The 18,129-nt window shown below is 41.9% G+C and overlaps 1 protein-coding gene across 3 annotated transcripts in view; it reads left to right on the top strand.

Moving 5' to 3' along the window:
- The window catches only part of LHX8 (LIM homeobox 8), a 209,369-nt gene extending 208,187 nt beyond the window's left edge, over window positions 1–1,182 (top strand). For all 3 annotated transcript variants that reach the window (XM_069641902.1, XM_069641901.1, XM_069641900.1), the window contains one exon: window positions 437–1,182. In XM_069641902.1, coding sequence (XP_069498003.1) covers window positions 437–487 — 51 coding nt within the window. In that variant the 3' untranslated portion in view covers window positions 488–1,182. The remainder of the gene's footprint in view (window positions 1–436) is intronic.
- Window positions 1,183–18,129: the final 16,947 nt, after the last annotated feature.

The raw sequence follows: 18,129 nt of genomic DNA, 5'->3' as shown, positions 1-18,129 counted from the left end.
TAAAGATGTTTTTATAAACTGTTCAGTAAGAGACTTAAACAGAAAATCTAAGTATTGTTTGCATTTTAAAAATAAAATGTTCTTTTATTGCTCCAATACCATCTGGTTTTGTGCTTGGTTGATTTCTTTGCACATCTCACTTGTTGAAACAAGTATTGCGTGCCCTTCCACGTCCATAGTAGTCCAACAAATACAAAGTGACCTGCACCACTATTTGAGTAAATCGCATTCATGTTGAATAAAAGCCACAATGGCATCAGGTTGTTTGTATGTCCTATAGTAAAGATCTTAAGATTTGGTGAAATAAGATTGTGATTAATCCCGTTTCATAAACCATTTAGTTCTGCAATTTAGAATATTGAATGCAATAATGGATTGTGCAATGATTTCTAGATGGTGAAAATTGTACTTAATCATTGTTTTCTCTTCTTTGTAGCTCATTCACCGACCGCACTTGGACTCCAGCCTTTGTTACACTGCTCCATGACACAGCTGCCAATCAACCACAACTAAATTACATTTTTTACATTTTTGTTTGCAGGGATGTAAACTTAAAGATTTATTGTGAATTAAAATATCGGTGTCAAGATATTATTGTTAATTTAAAAAAAATCATATGAAGACCATTTTTACATTATGTATTGGTCTTTAAGACGTTCTTATGAATTCTACATAAGTACTATTATATGGTTTAAAAACACATTTTTGTGTTGTCTAAAAGAAAAATCCACTTTAGCTGTGTATTTGTTAATTTATTTGTCATCAAACTAGCACTTTTCCTAATGGGACCGAGCAGGGTGCAACATGTTTACAATTCTTTGTGAATTTATAGTATGTCATCAGTTTTGTCTGTAAATTATTCTACAAAATGCATTTTTTTGTATTTGATCATAAACACAATCCACAGTATAATTCTCAGTCTGTATCCGAGAACTGACAAAGTCCAGTTGCAAATATTTAGAGTGAGCTGAGTAATGTTTCTGCTACAGCATTTATACCTTGTCTACAAATTAAGTCTTCAAAAACGTTGAACGGTTTTTGGAGCTAGCAATTTTTTCAATACCTGCAGTATTTCATGTTACTTTGAGAAGTATTAACATGTGAGGTGCACTACTCTAACCTAATTTATTCCTTCCTCACTGTACCTTTGTCTTTATCAAAAACACTTTTTCAACCACTTAAGCTTTTGTCTGTCTGTTTTGTTCTGGCCATTTAGCTGATGGCACTTTCTTTTAATGGAGCAATGAACTTGTTCTTTTTCTTATGTTGTCAATAAGATCCACAGAAAAGATCCAGGAATTATTTTTAGCCTACATTGGCACTGCTTTGATTAAGATGGTTATTGCATTACGAACCATTTTGTTTTGGTCTCCTTTATGTTAAAAGCAAAAGATGCAGAATCAATTGCAGGGATGCCCACTTGTTTGAGTCTTGAAAACGTGCCTGCTTGTCTTCATAATTCGCTAAGAGAGCTACAGAGAAAAAACTCTAGCCATGGAATAGATGAATCCTAAACAGTGACAGCTTTGGCCATGTATAACCAGGCATGGTCCTTTTTAGTTCTAGGTTACGTTATGAACTGTAGAAATGTGTAACTTTGCTTTTCTGGGATAAATACAGCCCTAATACACAAGTAGTTCCTTTCATATTGAGGCCTTCTTATTTTGGCATAACCCAATCTAAATGGCAGAGGAAATAAACTGATCAATTTGAAAACAACCATGCAGTGCGCTTACATTAACATGCAAAGTAATGTTTTGCAAAAAGATGCAGACCACCTAGAATGCTGTGTCGTGCATTGTCAAGGAAGCTGTTTGAAGCGATGCAGACGTTCATGTAGGGTCAGGGTTTTATACAGTCACAAAAGAAATATCCCATCTTCCGACCCTGTGTCATCTAGCCAATTGTAGTTATTTCTGTGGTGCACACCTCAAACGGGTGGATCTGAAAACAGTTATTAACCAAATAAATATTACATGGTTTGTTCATCGCTGAAGGATGAAGTCAGCCCTGCTGTGCATCTAACCCCTGACAGCCGAGCACTTGCATCATTGAGCTGTTTTACCAGCCTTGAGAGTACCAGGAGTCCAATGCCAATCCCTGATAGCTGGACACATACATTGAATTTTGTTTTTCGTGGAGTTATTTTGCCATCTTTGTTTTCTCACAACCTGCAGATAAAGATGGCAAATAGCATGTTTTTCATTTTAAGAACAACCTGCTTCCTTTGGAGTGAAAGAAAAATACAGAACATTTAGCCAGCTTATTTGAGTTAATTTATGGGATGTCTTTTTTTCCTGTTGACCTCGAATCCAACAGAATTGATTCTTCTGAATTCCTCAAGTTATTATGCTGTCTGCAACAAACGTTTGCTGCTGTTTCTATGCTTCATTTTCTGGAAATTAATAGCTTCCATTGAGCTGACAAAGCACACTATTGCAACTTTGAAGTGTGGTGCTAGTTCTGTTAATACAGTCCCTCAAATCACTGGGTTGTTCCATATGCTGCTTCTGCAAAGCTGTAGCGTAATTAAAGCAGCCCTCAACAGGCTACAGGGCAGTTTGTGATGTGCTTAGTTTTTATGATTCACTCTCCTTTTTTCCCTCCATTGTAGAGAACCTGCATTTACCCTCAAAGGTCTATAGTCTAGAGGAAATAGTGTTCCATAAATGGGGTGAGTATCTGTACTAAAAACCACAATATTTGAACACAGTAAATCAAGTGAATGTGCTGGTGGTTGGTGCCTTATGAAACAAAAATGAATGGCAACTATGGACCTGACCACAAAGTGGATATAACCTATTATCCATTTTACCAAACATATGCGTTGCATGCCTGTAGTGTGATATCCAAGGAGAAGAAGGGCTGTCTCTCGTTTGAGACTGTAACAAGGGGGTTGTCCTCCCTTCTGTGAGTCTAAGGGTTGTACGCAACTAGTTAGGAATACACTGATTTATATCTACCCTAATGGGAGCACATATTATTCTGGGCAACCATTAAGCAAACTAACATGATAGCTGGTATTAAACACATGACTCAAACAGTATATGGAACAAATTTTTGGTTTTTCATATAGCTTCTTAATGTTAGCTGTTTATTTACTTTTTTTATACAGTAGTTCAAAGGTTACTTTGCATAATTGCTTTGCATTACAAACCATAGTAACATGAAATCATGTACATAGTTAGACATTCACTGGAGAGTAATATTTGTGACATGGGATGTGGGTTCGTAATTTGTGCGCGTGAACACTATCTAGAAAATACAATGTCCCATGTCATTGGAAAAGAAAGGCACACTAAGGAAGTGTGAGTAAAAGAAACAATACGTCTTGGTCTCTTCTGCCCGGCTGAAGTCTGACCTTATATACGGTCTACGTCTGGAAATGATGTTAGAAATTCGAAGTTCAACATATCATGACAAATGCCCATAGCAACTCTGGGTTAGTGTGTTGTGGACGTTTCGGCAATATAGTTTATAGCCTTCTTCTAGGGCCAGAAAAAGTCAGAGGACTCTGTAAGAGGAGAAAAAAGTAAGAACAAATCATCAGGGAAAAGAGTGAAAAAAGGAAAATGAAAGAACATGTTTAAAATCAGCAACATGGTGCTTAAGTGGGTCGATACAGAGTATCCAATACTAAAAAACACAAGGCCTGAGAAAGGTTCCTGAATAAAGGGTCCACTCACCACTGGTCGTGCTTCCAGTGAGAATAGGTGGGTGTGGAGAATCCAAATCTGGGCAGGTGGAGGCGCAGAATGGCGTTGCGGGGGCAGGTGAGGGGGTCGAGTAGGTGGTGGGCACCCCTGGTCTGGAAAAATTCCAGAGCCCCTGGAGCGATAATCGGGGTCCGTAGAGGGTCCGCTGGGAGCATCACGTTAGGGTAACTGTAAAGCAAAAAAATGAAAAAGCGGGCGCAAGCATCGGTGAGCAGGGCTGCAGAAAGGTTTTGTGTAGAGCCCACTGTAAATTTAGAAAAACTAAAAGGACCGGTGTATAAACGAGAAAAGGAAAATATGTTACCTGTGCCTGGAAGTGGCAACACATGGTGCATAGGCTGGAGAGTCCAAGTTGGGATGTAGCCTGGAGCTCAAGTCTACAAGGCTGGGGAATAAAGAAAGAAACATGAGCCCGCTGGAGAGCCCTATGGGAATGGCACAAAGGGACAAGATAAAAGAAGGTCGACACGGACTGGATGCTGGGTGCATGGGGAAAGGGAGCCTAGAAGCAGAGTGCATAGTGCTCCGGGGGGGAGAGAGAAGCCGAGTGGACACGTACCTGGAATCCAAATTGGCGGGCAAAGGCGAAGAATAGGCGTCGCAAAGTGGTGCCTGTGCTGTCGCTGGGGGAAGGAGAGCATAAAATGTGTGACGGCGCATGCGTTGGAGACTAATGTCTCACGTGATGGTATTGGCATGGAAAGGCGCATGCGTTCAGGAGAAAGTGTCTCGGAACGATGAATCAGGAAAATATGCGCAGTGCAGTCGCCAAAACCGACGCATGCGCGGGAGATAAGTGTCTCCAAGCGCAGTGCAAAAATGGACCTGCGCAGTGGGATTGCCTAACTATAATGCAGATAGGCCGAATGAGGATGGACAAAAGTGATGTGCGCCGTGAAAAGGCCTAATGCGGCGCATGAATAAAAATAGGTGTCACAGACACAGCGCAGTATCAAATTGATCTGTGCAGTGGGGGTGCCTGGCTGCAGAAAAAATGAGCATTATTGGAATACGAAGGCATCAGTGTCCCGAATTTATGAGCGGACAGTTGCCTACTGTCGTGTAAAACGGGATCGTGTGGGTGGAACACACGGCAACCATGAGGGAGTGGTAGAACACAAAAGAAGTCGGGGAACAGGACAGAGTTGATTGCTGGTGAGTCTGCTAAATGGGTGCTCAGGATATGGTCACCTGAGCATGGATGGTACGACATGACATGCCGCACATGTGTGAGATCAACATTAAATAAGGCGTCTAGAGAAGATAAAACACATTTCCTAATCAAGTAAGGAGTGTCCGAGACAAACATTTCAAGAAAGGCATCGCATGCAGTCAAAACATATTTCCCAATAAAGTGGGAAGTGCATATTGTTCGATAAACATTACACATATCTGTACGTGGTTGATCTGTAACAATGCCACAGTCATTGGAGGTAGGCTTTAAGTATAATGAGTCACATACAGGCAAGCCGTGTGGGGGAGGGTCTTTTTGATTCCAGTAAAGGTTAGGGTAAGGTGGATTTAACTGGGGCTAATGTGTTACATGTGAAATAGTCCTGGTGGGGCTTCGTTGAGGCCAATGGTGGTGGATTTCAGTTTGTGCATCCACCAGCTTTCTTTAAAGTTCAAGGAGTTGGCAATGTTATTTCTGTTAAGGACTTTATCCACAACCCACCAGACAAAGGAATCTGGACTGTGGTGCAATTCCATGAAGTGATGGACCAACGGGGCAGTTAGGGTTTTACAACGTATCCTTGATCTGTGTTCACTGATGCTCTTGTGCACTGGTCTTGAAGTCTGACCTACATATCTAAGGCCACATGGACATTGGATCACGTAGATCACGTTGGTAGATTTGCAATTGGAAAAGTGCCTGAGTTTCCACTCTTTTCCGTCGATCATGAAGGAATTAAGTTTCTTAGTTTGCCTGCATCCCGTACATTGGCCGCATGGATGGTGTCCAACGATTTCTCTCATGGCCCACAATGTAGACCGGCCCGTATTTTTGTTGGCTTTGGCACTGGTGAGAAATTCCTTAAGATTTTTGGACCTTTTAAGTGCCATTCGTGGTATTGGTTCATCTGGAAGGTTGAGTTGCACCAGGGGCCAGAATTTCTTAATGAGACTTTTAAGTTTTGTAGTGGTAGGACTGAATGTAGTGACGCAGGTCAGGATATTAACGGGGGGAATGATTTTGTCTTTTGGTATTAGGAGGGTCTCTCTTGGTGTGAATCTCGCTCTTTTCTGAGTGTTTTTTATCAGTTTTTTGGGGTATCCTCTGGCCGTCAATTTTAACTGTAACTCACTAGAGTGTTTCTGAAAGTCTTCCATTTGAGTGCAGTTGCGGCGGATCCTCAAAAATTGCCCATAAGGGAGATTGTCTCGTAAGCTCTTTGGATGGTGGCTGTTATAATGCAGGACCGTGTTGCGGTCAGTGATTTTTTTGAAAATTGAGCATTCGAGTTTGCTGTTCCTGGGTGTGATCGTAAGGACCAGGAAATTCATATTTTCTTTACTCTTATTCATGGTGAATTGGATTTCTGTGGTACGTGAATTAAGCCATTGGAAAAATTCCATCAAAGTATTGTCTTCTCCTTTCCAAAGGAAGATGATATCGTCAATATATCGGAACCATAGGGTCACGGAGTTCAGGTATGGGTTGGATATGTTGAGAATATGAGTCAATTCGAATTCAGACATGAAAATGATGGCCATACTGGGAGCAAAAACAGCTCCCATAGCAGTGCCACAGGTCTGTAAATAAAAAGTGTTATTGTACTCGAAAAAGTTGTTGGTGAGTGCTATCTCCAGAAGTTCAATAATGAAGTTGATGGGCACTCGTTTTTGTGTCATATGGTGAGTTAGATGGTGTCTAATGCACTCCAATGCTTGTTGTTGTGGAATGGAGGTGTAGAGACTTTTAATGTCAAGTGACACAAGAATATCTTCAGAAGAGTGGAATGGTTGATTTTCAAATTTGGTAATAGTATCCATAGTATCCCTAAGATAAGTCGGAGTCTGTTGACTCAGAGGTTTCAAGAAGTGATCAATAAAGGTGCCCACCGGCTCCAGGATGGAGCCACACCCTGAGACGATGGGTCTGCCAGGAGGAGTCTGACTGTCTTTGTGTATTTTGGGAAGGGCATAAAGGACTGGGGTCCTTCCTTCTGATGTGTTGAGGAAGGTCTCTTCCTTGTCAGTGATCCAGTTGTGTTCCAATGCATATCTTGTTACTTCTTGGATCTTAATTTTTATGTCTGTTGTAGGGTCCTTTTTCAGTTTCTTGTAATTGCCTTCCTCTTCGAGGAGGGACATCACCATGGTGTTATATTGGGTGGTATTTTGTATCACGATTCCCCCTCCCTTGTCCGCTGGTTTGATAACAAGTGATTTGTTGGTACTGAGTGAGGTTAAGGCTTTCCTTTCTCCGGAGGTGAGGTTCTGCCTATGGTGATCTGGGGCGGAATGAAGTTTGCCAATTTCTTGTCGTATACATTTTTCGAATGAAAGAATGGATGCAGGTATCTCCGAATCTCTGGGTTGGAACTCAGATCTGGTTCTCAAACCGGTGTCCTCTGGTTCTGTATGCTGTGTTGTGCATTGTCAAGGAAGCTGTTTGAAGCGATGCAGACGTTCATGTAGGGTCAGGGTTTTATACAGTCACAAAAGAAATATCCCATCTTCCGACCCTGTGTCATCTAGCCAATTTTAGTTATTTCTGTGGTGCCCACCTCAAACGGGTGGATCTGAAAACAGTTATTAACCAAATAAATATTACATGGTTTGTTCTTCGCTGAAGGATGAAGTCAGCCCTGCTGTGCCTCTAACCCCTGACAGCCGAGCACTTGCATCATTGAGCTGTTTTACCAGCCTTGAGAGTACCAGGAGTCCAATGCCAATCCCTGATAGCTGGACACATGCATTGAATTTTGTTTTTCGTGGAGTTATTTTGCCATCTCTTTGTTTTCTCACAACCTGCAGATAAAGATGGCAAATAGCATGTTTTTCATTTTAAGAACAACCTGCTTCCTTTGGAGTGAAAGAAAAATACAGAACATTTAGCCAGCTTATTTGAGTTAATTTATGGGATGTTTTTTTTTCCTGTTGACCTCGAATCCAACAGAATTGATTCTTCTGGATTCCTCAAGTTATTATGCTGTCTGCAACAAACGTTTGCTGCTGTTTCTATGCTTCATTTTCTGGAAATTAATAGCTTCCATTGAGCTGACAAAGCACACTATTGCAACTTTGAAGTGTGGTGCTAGTTCTGTTAATACAGTCCCTCAAATCACTGGGTTGTTCCATATGCTGCTTCTGCAAAGCTGTAGCGTAATTAAAGCAGCCCTCAACAGGCTACAGGGCAGTTTGTGATGTGCTTAGTTTTTATGATTCACTCTCCTTTTTTCCCTCCATTGTAGAGAACCTGCATTTACCCTCAAAGGTCTATAGTCTAGAGGAAATAGTATTCCATAAATGGGGTGAGCATCTGTACCAAAAACCACGATATTTGAACACAGTAAATCAAGTGAATGTGCTGGTGGTTGGTGCCTTATGAAACAAAAATGAATGGCAACTATGGACCTGACCACAAAGTGGATATAACCTATTATCCATTTTACCAAACATATGCGTTGCATGCCTGTAGTGTGATATCCAAGGAGAAGGGCTGTCTCTCGTTTGAGACTGAGCCGTCTGACAGTCCACTCTTGAACCTTGTCTGAATGAGAAGGGTATTAGTTTATCAAAAGGACTATAACAATATATGCCAATTAATAAACTACAGGTGTCCCTACGCCCTGCGCCAAGGATATTATGGTTTTCAAGCAGCCATTGGTGAGTGTAGAGTCCAAAACCGCCTCAACTTCACATGCTGGGAAAACCGTCCAACATTGCTTTCTTTGGGAGAATTTAATAGTGATGCACTAAAAAGTACGAATTTGTCAGATCTGAGTGTGCAGCGTAATGCCCACAGGGTTAATCATTGTTAATCTCTACAAAAAGACCTACCCATTTTTGGTAAACCATATCAATTTAGGAATATGCTGTTTTTTTTATATTTTCCTATTGAGTCAAAATCAAATAAATGGTTGATTGGATAGACATTTGAACATAATAAGGCGCTTGTTGCTGTTTATTAGGACATTAGTAACCTGGCGGGGGTGCCAGCCAATCAAGTGGCTGGATAAGTGGACTTGCACCGCTGGGGTAAGCCTGTGTTCCATGCCGCCTGACGGCCAGCTCCCCCGCCACCATCTTCCCCTAATCCCGCTCTCCATCCCCATTTATTTATGGCACCCGCAGCTGCACCTTCTGCTTTGCTCCAACATCTGTGTAAAGGAAGGAAAATCCCATTTTTTTTATTTTTTATTTTTTAGCACCGCGAGTTACCACTTTTGTAACTTGGGGTGCTAATGGCGTTAACACCTCCATCGGCACACCACAATCTAAACTTTCAATTGATTTATAGCTCAGGAGGATAGCTTGGGGCAATGTGGTCCCCTTGGAAGCAAGACAATGCAGAGCAACAGAGGTTCGATCCCTGGGTCCATACTTGGAAACCTCTGGGTTTCTTTACTTGGTAATTCGTTATTTATAACGCGCTTAATGCCCAGACTTTTGGTGTGGCAATAAAGATGCAAATACTCATACTTGCTTGCCAAAAATCATGCAATGCCTGAGTTTTCGCACGTATTTATCTACACAACCACTGTTACAAGGTTGCATACATTCTGAAGGGGGGAAAATAACTGGTTTCAGAAGTGTTCCACATTAAAAAAAGAAAATGAGGACCGTGCGTCTGGATCAACCATTTGATCAATGTTGAGCCATTCTGTTGGCCACCATTAACCCTAAGAATTGGATAACCACTTTAATGTTCTTTGGCAAACCCCTAAACAAGCATAGTTTATCAGCAAATTCCAACACATCGTCAGACTTGTATAAAATGTTTTCTAAATTTAAAATGCAGATCCACCACCCCAAAAAAGATTTGCCTCTAGGCCCATGGCTTTGCCATTCCCACCCCTATCAAGATGCCAAGACGTGAATGCTCTTTATTAAGGCAAACCAGTCCAAAGCATGCATTGAAATCTGCAGCTTTAGTGTTCTCTCATAGCCTTCCTCTCCAAAATGTTCACAATTGCTAAATCTGACTTTTCTTTTCAAGAGGGTATAACCACTTTCTGATGCTTCCTACCACCTATAGCTCCATGTGCCTCATCACTGCTAATATAGTGTGAGATGCAAGAAGGTCCTTTAATCATGGAGCCCATAGTGAAATATTATGTATGCTGTTAAGAGATGGTAGCCAAAATATGTTGATGTGCCGCATAGACAGGCAGCCTCAGTTAGGTGCTCTTTCTCACTTTCCCCCATCCACATCTACTTAGTCTTTTGGGTGTGCAGGATGTGCAAGAAGTAGTCCTGCAACACTGTAGTGTTGCAAGAGGCCTGCATGGGAACCCCCATGCTGCAAGTACCTGGCAATAGTATTGTGTGAAATCTACAGACATCCAAGGCGTCTGCATCTTGCAACCCCTATATGCCTAGTGCAAAGCACAGTAATGACTGTTTATGAGGGTATCAGGTAATCTTTTCGCCAGCAAAAATATCGCCGAACATATGGTCGTCGGGAACTGCCATAGGTGATATTTTTGGTGGCGAAAATATTAGGTGCGGGGGTGTCCCCCGCAGGGTCCATATGTTATTTTTGCCGCAAAAATATGGCGATATTTTTGCATCGCAATATTTTTGCAGCGAAAATATCACATGGAACCTTTATGAGACTGTATTATTCCTCCTAAATTCGCAGTTCCTATACATTGTGCGTGGTATGGTGCTAGCAGTGGGTTTGGTGATGGCCTTAGCCGGTTTCATCATGAGAGAGATACCTGGAACATCCTGCAAGGCGTAATATTGTGGATACTATTGTGCATGTGATGATCTTTGGGAAGGAGACCTTACTTGTGTTGCTTCTTGAGGATAGCTGCTTGCATGCAGACTATCCCCGTTCTGTATTCCCAAGCAGTGGATTGAAAGGAGAAGTAGATGAGCTTGTCCCATTGGATTCTGTCCTTAAATGAGAAGGAGGCCGGTACAGATGGTTGCCTGATGGAAATGATTAGTTTATGCAGCATGCTGTTGTGTGAACATTACATTGAATTTAATCTTGAATTGTTCATGTTATTGGGGGGTATTAGGGTATTTATTGGGGGTGGACCTATCTTTGAGAAGCAATGGGGTGCTTTACAATCAAAGGGGAGAACATGGTCAAGGTAGTAGAGAAATCCTAGAAATAAGGCAGTGGGTAGCAAACAAGGAGTGTTAAGGTGTGCAATTTGTCAGCAAGCAACCAGGGGAGGAAACGGTGGGGATCAAATCATCCAGTTTTGGGTAGGGTGGGCTGAGTGGACCTTAGGTATTGGGGAGGAGTCAATACCTGAACAGGAGGGTCTTGATCTCCAATAATGATTAGTGATTCACTAGTGGATAGGCATATCTCAACACTAAATATTTATTAGAAATGTAACGAGCTCTGTTATTAAGAAATCTGGTTCATCACTGCAAGGACTCCAAACTGTACACACTATATTTGGAGTCTCTCAAAACAATTTGATATAGGCATGGGTGGTATCTTTGAGGATTTTGCATTGCTGCTCAATGCTATGACTTGCTGGATTTGAAATATAAACGTCATCTGTTTTAAAATAGGTGTAGATCAAACAAAAAGGCGTTTCTTTTCCATTGAAGAGAATCCAATCACAATCAAGTGTACTACAGTTCATAGACATACACACGTTACCAATACTATATCTACACCAACCACTGATGTCTAGCTTTCCCAAGATTGTGATCTCCTGAATACAATTCTATTAAATAATAAGAACTTTAAATAATCTACAGAATAGGTCGGGTTTCTTTAGTAGTTGGAACATGTAGATATATATTGTGCCCAAATATTATTTTTAAAAATCTCAGTACGCATCCTTGTGTCATTACAGTATGCAATATCCTTCAACCAGGACTCGTGCTGCAGATCTCTCCTGCTCAATGATTGCAGGGCCACACACATCATAACGAATAGGAGGGCCAGCTCAGTACATCTTCAAACAATTTTAAGGATGACAATGTGTTTTAAATATTGCTGCCCATGTTTCAGTTTTTCATACCAAATGAAGGAACTGGCCCTAATCCACACTACATCAGTATATGGGAATGGGGCTTTCGTAAACCACCCCTCACTGCCAAATCTTTTCAGGCTTTGCCCACTGCTTTTGTAATACTGATATCTCCCTTGGTCCTATATATGTTATATGTTGTGGTTGAAACTGGTATGAAAGGGGGATCTCCCTTTCACACAAAAGCCTTTCAACAATACTAAAAGCCTTCCATCTGGACCTGCCACATCCAGACAGAGCCTGCCACACAACCAAAACAACCAAGAGAACGTCATCCATACAACAGGTGGGGAACAGGAGGGGAGGCCACAGATTGCCCCACGACAGGCCCAGGTACCACCACAGCCATGACGCAGCACCCAACGGAAACTTTAGTCCGTGAAAGTCCAGCAAGCTAACAAATGGAGAGGTCTTGCCATGCCCAGGACAACATTTGCAGAAGGGATATGTTGATCACACTTATAGTAAAGCCTCTCTGTAGTCAATCAGCTCAGCACTCGTACACAGACCTGCTGCGGAGTCTCAGATTGGTCCGGGTAGAGCTTATTATACAGTATGTACATAATCCAGTTACTCTTGGGTATATATAGTCACATATGGAACAGGACAGGTACATGGATGGGTAATAACGGTACATACAGAGGAGTAGACCCACTGGCCATCCTACCACACCCAGCTGAGGCCCCAACTGACACTCCTAGAACATTCACTCACAGATCCACACAACCTTCTACTGAGCTGCTCATACATACATCAACATTCTGATAGCAAGCACTCCAGGTCAGTGACAAGACTACAATATAACAGGGACATGTTTGGATTTTGCTGAGCAGTCTTGTTAGGCTGAGGCCAAGAAAGATACTTTCTAGAGCAGTTTACGTAATACGATTTAGTTGAGGGAGGTGTAGAAATGGGAAATTGACTTTAACACCTTGTAAGACAGGAGTAAACATTAGCTTTTCCTCTTTGATTGTGAAGGACATTCCAGAATTGTTTGGAGAAAGGGAGGAGGTTACATTCCATGGCTACTGGTCAGAGAGCCATCTTTCAGTGGCCGGATCAAATACATGTAGCAAGTTGTGAATACAAATATTGGATTTCCTTTTAGGAAAGAGAGTGCATTCAGTGTCTATCATTTTCAAAGTACCATCTGCTTGTGGCTACAGTGAACTAAACATCTGACTGCCATAATATGTCTCAAGCACTTATGTTGTGGGTGTGATGCATGCAGAGGAGGTTGATTCCATCAGGTCTGGGGCCAAATTGAGAGAGAAGTTAGATGTGATGTATTAATGAACTGGGAGAAATGGGGGTATTCTTTTCCACCATCCACAGATGACTTGTCTGATACTAGTGTTGGCCTAGATAAAGGTAATGACCCATCTGTGTCCATGCTGCTAAACATAATTTTGGAAACGAGTGATGGAGGAGAAGGGGTGGATAATGTCAGACATAGAGTTGGGTGGGAAGGATAAACTAAAACTACTGTTCCACCTTGTTAAGGTTTGATTTTGTAAAACTTTCTGAGGGCTGCACAGTTGAGAATTATAACAATATACTTAACCCAAAAGGGGATCCAAAACCTCTAAAGGGTTTTAGCAAGGCAGGGCAGTCAGGCTTAACTCAAGGGAGTAGCAGTAGGCTGACCTGAAGGTACAATTGGTGCAGATAATTATCCCCAGAAAACATCCTACATTGGTTTAGTTAAAAAGATGCACCTTTTAATAGAGTACACATATCTTAGTTCCATACGTACTTTGAAAAGACTCGAGCAGTAAAAATGTCGAGTACATGTTGAAAAACAAGAAATTGTCATAAGACAAATTCTACTCCTATACTATCTTGTAGGTCTACTATCTAGTGATAGGTACATTACAAAAGCAGAGGCATCAATCTTTGGCTCTCTGAACCTTTTTTAACTACAACTCCCGTCAGCCTAGCCAATGGTGAGGGGGGGTCATTGTTTTTGTAGCTAAAAACATCTCACGAGCTGTAGGTTGCAGGCCCCTAACATATAAAGACAAGGGGTGGAATGAGTATGGCACTAGACAAAAAAAAACACATGCAGCCATGTTATCGTTCAATGGTGTGGTAAAACATTGTTAGAGTAATCAAGCAGTCACATAAACAGAAGTCAAATACGTGGTTTTGACAAATACATAGAATAGTGAATAGAAAACCGAATAAAGGGTAGGTTTGTCAAGATATAGATGACCTATTACAAGCATTGGTGGCAGTATATTTAGATGGTCCTACTGAGCATAAAGGTGAGTTAACTGCTATGTTTTAAGACGAAAATGGAAAGGAAGGGAGCCAGAATCAGAGGAAATGGGTTCAACCTAACTCAGGTGCCCATGAATTGCAGTCTTAGCGTGCACACAATGTGGGTTAAATCTAAAATGTGTAACTAGTATGTATCCAAGTAGACACTAGCTCTTACCCAGAAAGCCACAGCACCCACTGAAACCAGAAGCAGGAATTTCTGTAGTTATAAACTTGTTAAATCAGTCAATATTGATTCCCACATCTTGCCCATGTAGTACCCTAATTGAACCACTAAAGAAACAGTTGGGATATGGATAGATCTGTATGTGGTAAATGCTTTGGTGCTACTGTCACTCTTCTGCTTGAAACCTTGCACGCATAACATGCATGCTACCCACTGTTACATGGTCCAAGTTACTCTGTGCTCGGCCTTCTTCTAAGTAACCATGAATTCTTATAGCCAGTAGATTTTTGAATGTTCACCCTTAGATCTCCAAATAACATTGGTGTGTTTACAAAAGGGCTACATGGAAAGCAGTTCTATGTCATTCCATCGCCTTTTTTTATTTTTCTGTTTAGTTTTTTGCTGCAAAAACCAACAGATTTCTTTTCTTTTGCAAATCCCCCCCCCCCTTTCAGGCCACGTTGCCAGCTATTTATCACCTATTCCCACAATCTGCTACCCCTTATATCCCTTTACCCACCCCCTTATTTTTCAATGAGTTTTGTGTCAAAAAACATTGTGAAAAAGAAAACGAGCGACGAGTGAGTGTCGTACCTGGAAAAGCGCAACCTTTTTTTAGGCAAGCCCTGAGGAAATATTTGGATGATTTTTAAATGTCCTAGAGGGGTCTAAATTGGAGCAATATGTAGATGACCTACTGGGCACGTCTTCCACATATGAAGCCTGTAAGGACACTTTTGTATTAAAAAGCCCTGTCTAGAAAGTGACATAGTACCCAAACATAAATGACGGTTATGCAGAGATGGGGTGCATTATTTGGGTCTTGATACATTGGCAGGTGGTCACACATGATTATGAAGGTGCCATTGTAATTCACCCACAAATGATGGGGAATTGTAGTGTGCACAATGGAACAATCCAGAAGAAATTGATATTGCAGAAATTGTACCATCACTTGTCTTAATTCTATCGATAGTGTTATGGTCCCTTTCCATCCTGATTAATCGATACAATGTGCATACCTTCATTGCTCTCTCACTAGTGACCTCTTGGAACTCTGTACCCAAAGGGTATATCGGTCATTTTAAATTGTTTTTAAAAGTTGGGTGTGAAGAGTGAATTAATTGCACTGCAGATATGGTTTTCCCTAAATCTGATTTACTGTCCGAACTCCTGTCTTAGGAATCCAAAACTAAAAATGTGTCTCCAGTGTTTTATGTGCGTAGCGTACCTGATGTCGCCCAAGTGGACTTTTGAAGAGAGCACTTCCATGTAGTGCAGCAGCTTTACTCTCAAGTATAGCCACTTTCCACTAGGGGTGTAGTGAACTTCAGCTTCGAGTAAGTATTTGGCCAAATTACAGCAGAAAATATTTGCTCCGGCCGAATAATTTCTTGCTATTCGGCTGTTGCTGAATACTTTCATTCTCATTTGAATACAATGCAACAAGAACTCAGAAAGGCAAATATAGACTTAAATTTGCAAAACTGAATAGAATTAGACCAGACACTTGGCCACAACACCAGACAAATTACTGTCACACAGCTGTAAAATATCTTGTATTGTAATCTGCTCTTTAGGGCATGTTTTGTTACAGATACTTAGACTTACAAGGTGCTCACCTTTTATACTTAGCAAGCAACAAAACAGTAAAGTCTTTTTCTTTTGGTGAATGTTTATATGCAATGTGCACTTTCTTTACTTGGAAAAGACCATGCATACTTCACTTTAGGATACATTCAGTTCCTGTCATGTCACTTCCCATTGCGTACGTCATAGTCCCCCCTTTTCTTTTCTTTTTTTTTACTTAAATTTTATTGAACATTTTCCACAAGAGCATATGTATCAATACTTCACAAATGACTTAACAAAGTACAGGAAAGTCCGCCCACCCACCCACCCCCAGCTCATATACAACCGATCCCATATGGGCATTGGAGACATAGTTACAAGTCAGTTGTAGACCAAATGAACTACATGGGCAGACAAGGAGGGCTCAACCAATAGAAGGAAAACATAGGTGCCAGTTGTTTCAAGTCATAAGCATAGTGAATATCAACATTCATCAGGAGGCCTCAGTCTCATAATTCCACATTCACCGTGAAGCCAAACCGCTGTCCAGTTGTTAGGGAGAATTCTTATCTATGGCTAATTTCCCTCACCTAGTGAGTCCCCCCAGTGGCATTGCTGGACTTCTGGAGTTTATTTTTTTCCACTTGGTAAGAGTGAGAGCTTTTCCCCCCACACTTACCTGTGTTTTGCTATGTGTTTCTACCTGTGTTTTTGTGATTGTGGACTCTGAAGTACACCACTTCAGTAGCCCCCTTCTTTTTGTGTGTCACACAGCACCTTCAGTGCCGTGGCACAGGGTTGTCTTTGAAACTTCCCTCAACTCCATTTCTGAGGTGACTACTGTTCCCCAGACAAGGGTAAAGTTACCATTAACTTTACCTAGTCAATCTACCACAGATCCAGTACACCATCTTCCATGGAGTACTGGAAAGGGTTAACTCGTATCCCTTTTTATCTGTATCTCCTAGAGCATTGTTTCGCTCTTTTAACATTTAGACCTGGCTGGTGGCAGTGGTATCTACCCTAACTTTTCTACCGCGATTATATTAGATAAACGTGGTACTGTTATTGGCTATTATATTAGCCTCGAACATAAACCCGCTTGACCAAATCGTCTTTTTTTGGCTCTGATTGGGTTTATTCGCCATTTCTTTTTGTTAAAAGTCCTTCTTGTGTTTTACTTTGCGTGGCAAACTAGGTTTGCCTTCTTTGTTCACTGTCTTTTGGCGGGCTTCTGCTCAGAAGCCCTACTCAAGGCGCCTGGGTGTCTAGGTGAATGTGAGGGAGGGGTGTAGTCACCCCCTACACAGGGTATCCTAGGAAACCCAACTCGCACTTTGTCATGATTGGCCAGGGTATTTGTCCGGGCTGGACAACCCCCCATCCTGGGTGATTGACAGGCAGGCTGTGTGAATGGGGGTTTTTCGCATAAAAGGCAGGTCTCTTGGGCTAGAAGTCAGAGTCGCCACTGGAACTACAAGGAACCGAAGAGAAGCGGAGAGAACAACGGCTGTTGCAACTACCCCGTCCCGGTGAAGCCCTGCTGCAGTCCTGAGCTATCTTCCCTTCAACGACTCAGAAAAGATCCAGTCCGGTGCCTTCTTCCCTGAGCTTGGTGGGGATAACCAGCTCATCTTCCACAGCCAGAGGATCCTCTTCCTTGGTCGAAATCGCTGCACGCTGCTGTAGTGGTCCGGATAGCCACCTGAAGAGCCTCTCCTGTTTTTAAGGAGCGCACCTTTTATTCCTTGTCGCTGCTGCCGGCTTCATCCCTGTGTGGTGCAGACCCCCTTCAGACATGCTCCTTCACAACAAAGCTCCAGGAATAGTGGGTCTGCGGGGAAACCAACAGGAACAACTGCTAGGGCACCAGCTGCACCATTGGAGCAAGGTACTGTGTTCTACTTGAGGAAACTGGGTGAATCCATTTTCTTCATTTCCAAGGCTTGCCCTTGTCTTCCCTCCTTATAAGTTTTGCTTCCGAACATTGATCTCGAAGTACTTTTAGCTACGTTGAATCGTGAACTGTTTGACCGTATGATCTTCGGCAACTGGCCCCGGTGTCTTTCGACCCTGGCTCCGGCCCTTTGACTTTTGAACTCCTGTCTTTGACCGTTTCTTGATTCTGCCTGCCTAACCAAAATATTGCCTGTGATTTTTGTCCCCAACTCCCTCTGGGTATCAAGTGCTAAGTGTGTGTTTGCCCCGGTAACAT

The sequence above is a fragment of the Ambystoma mexicanum genome, chromosome 1q (assembly GCF_040938575.1).
Source record: "Ambystoma mexicanum isolate Mex_15411 chromosome 1q, UKY_AmexF1_1, whole genome shotgun sequence".
In the NCBI taxonomy this organism is placed as follows: Eukaryota; Metazoa; Chordata; class Amphibia; order Caudata; family Ambystomatidae; genus Ambystoma; species Ambystoma mexicanum.
Note: the sequence above shows the minus strand (reverse complement) of the source record. Positions and strands in the feature narration are given on the sequence as shown.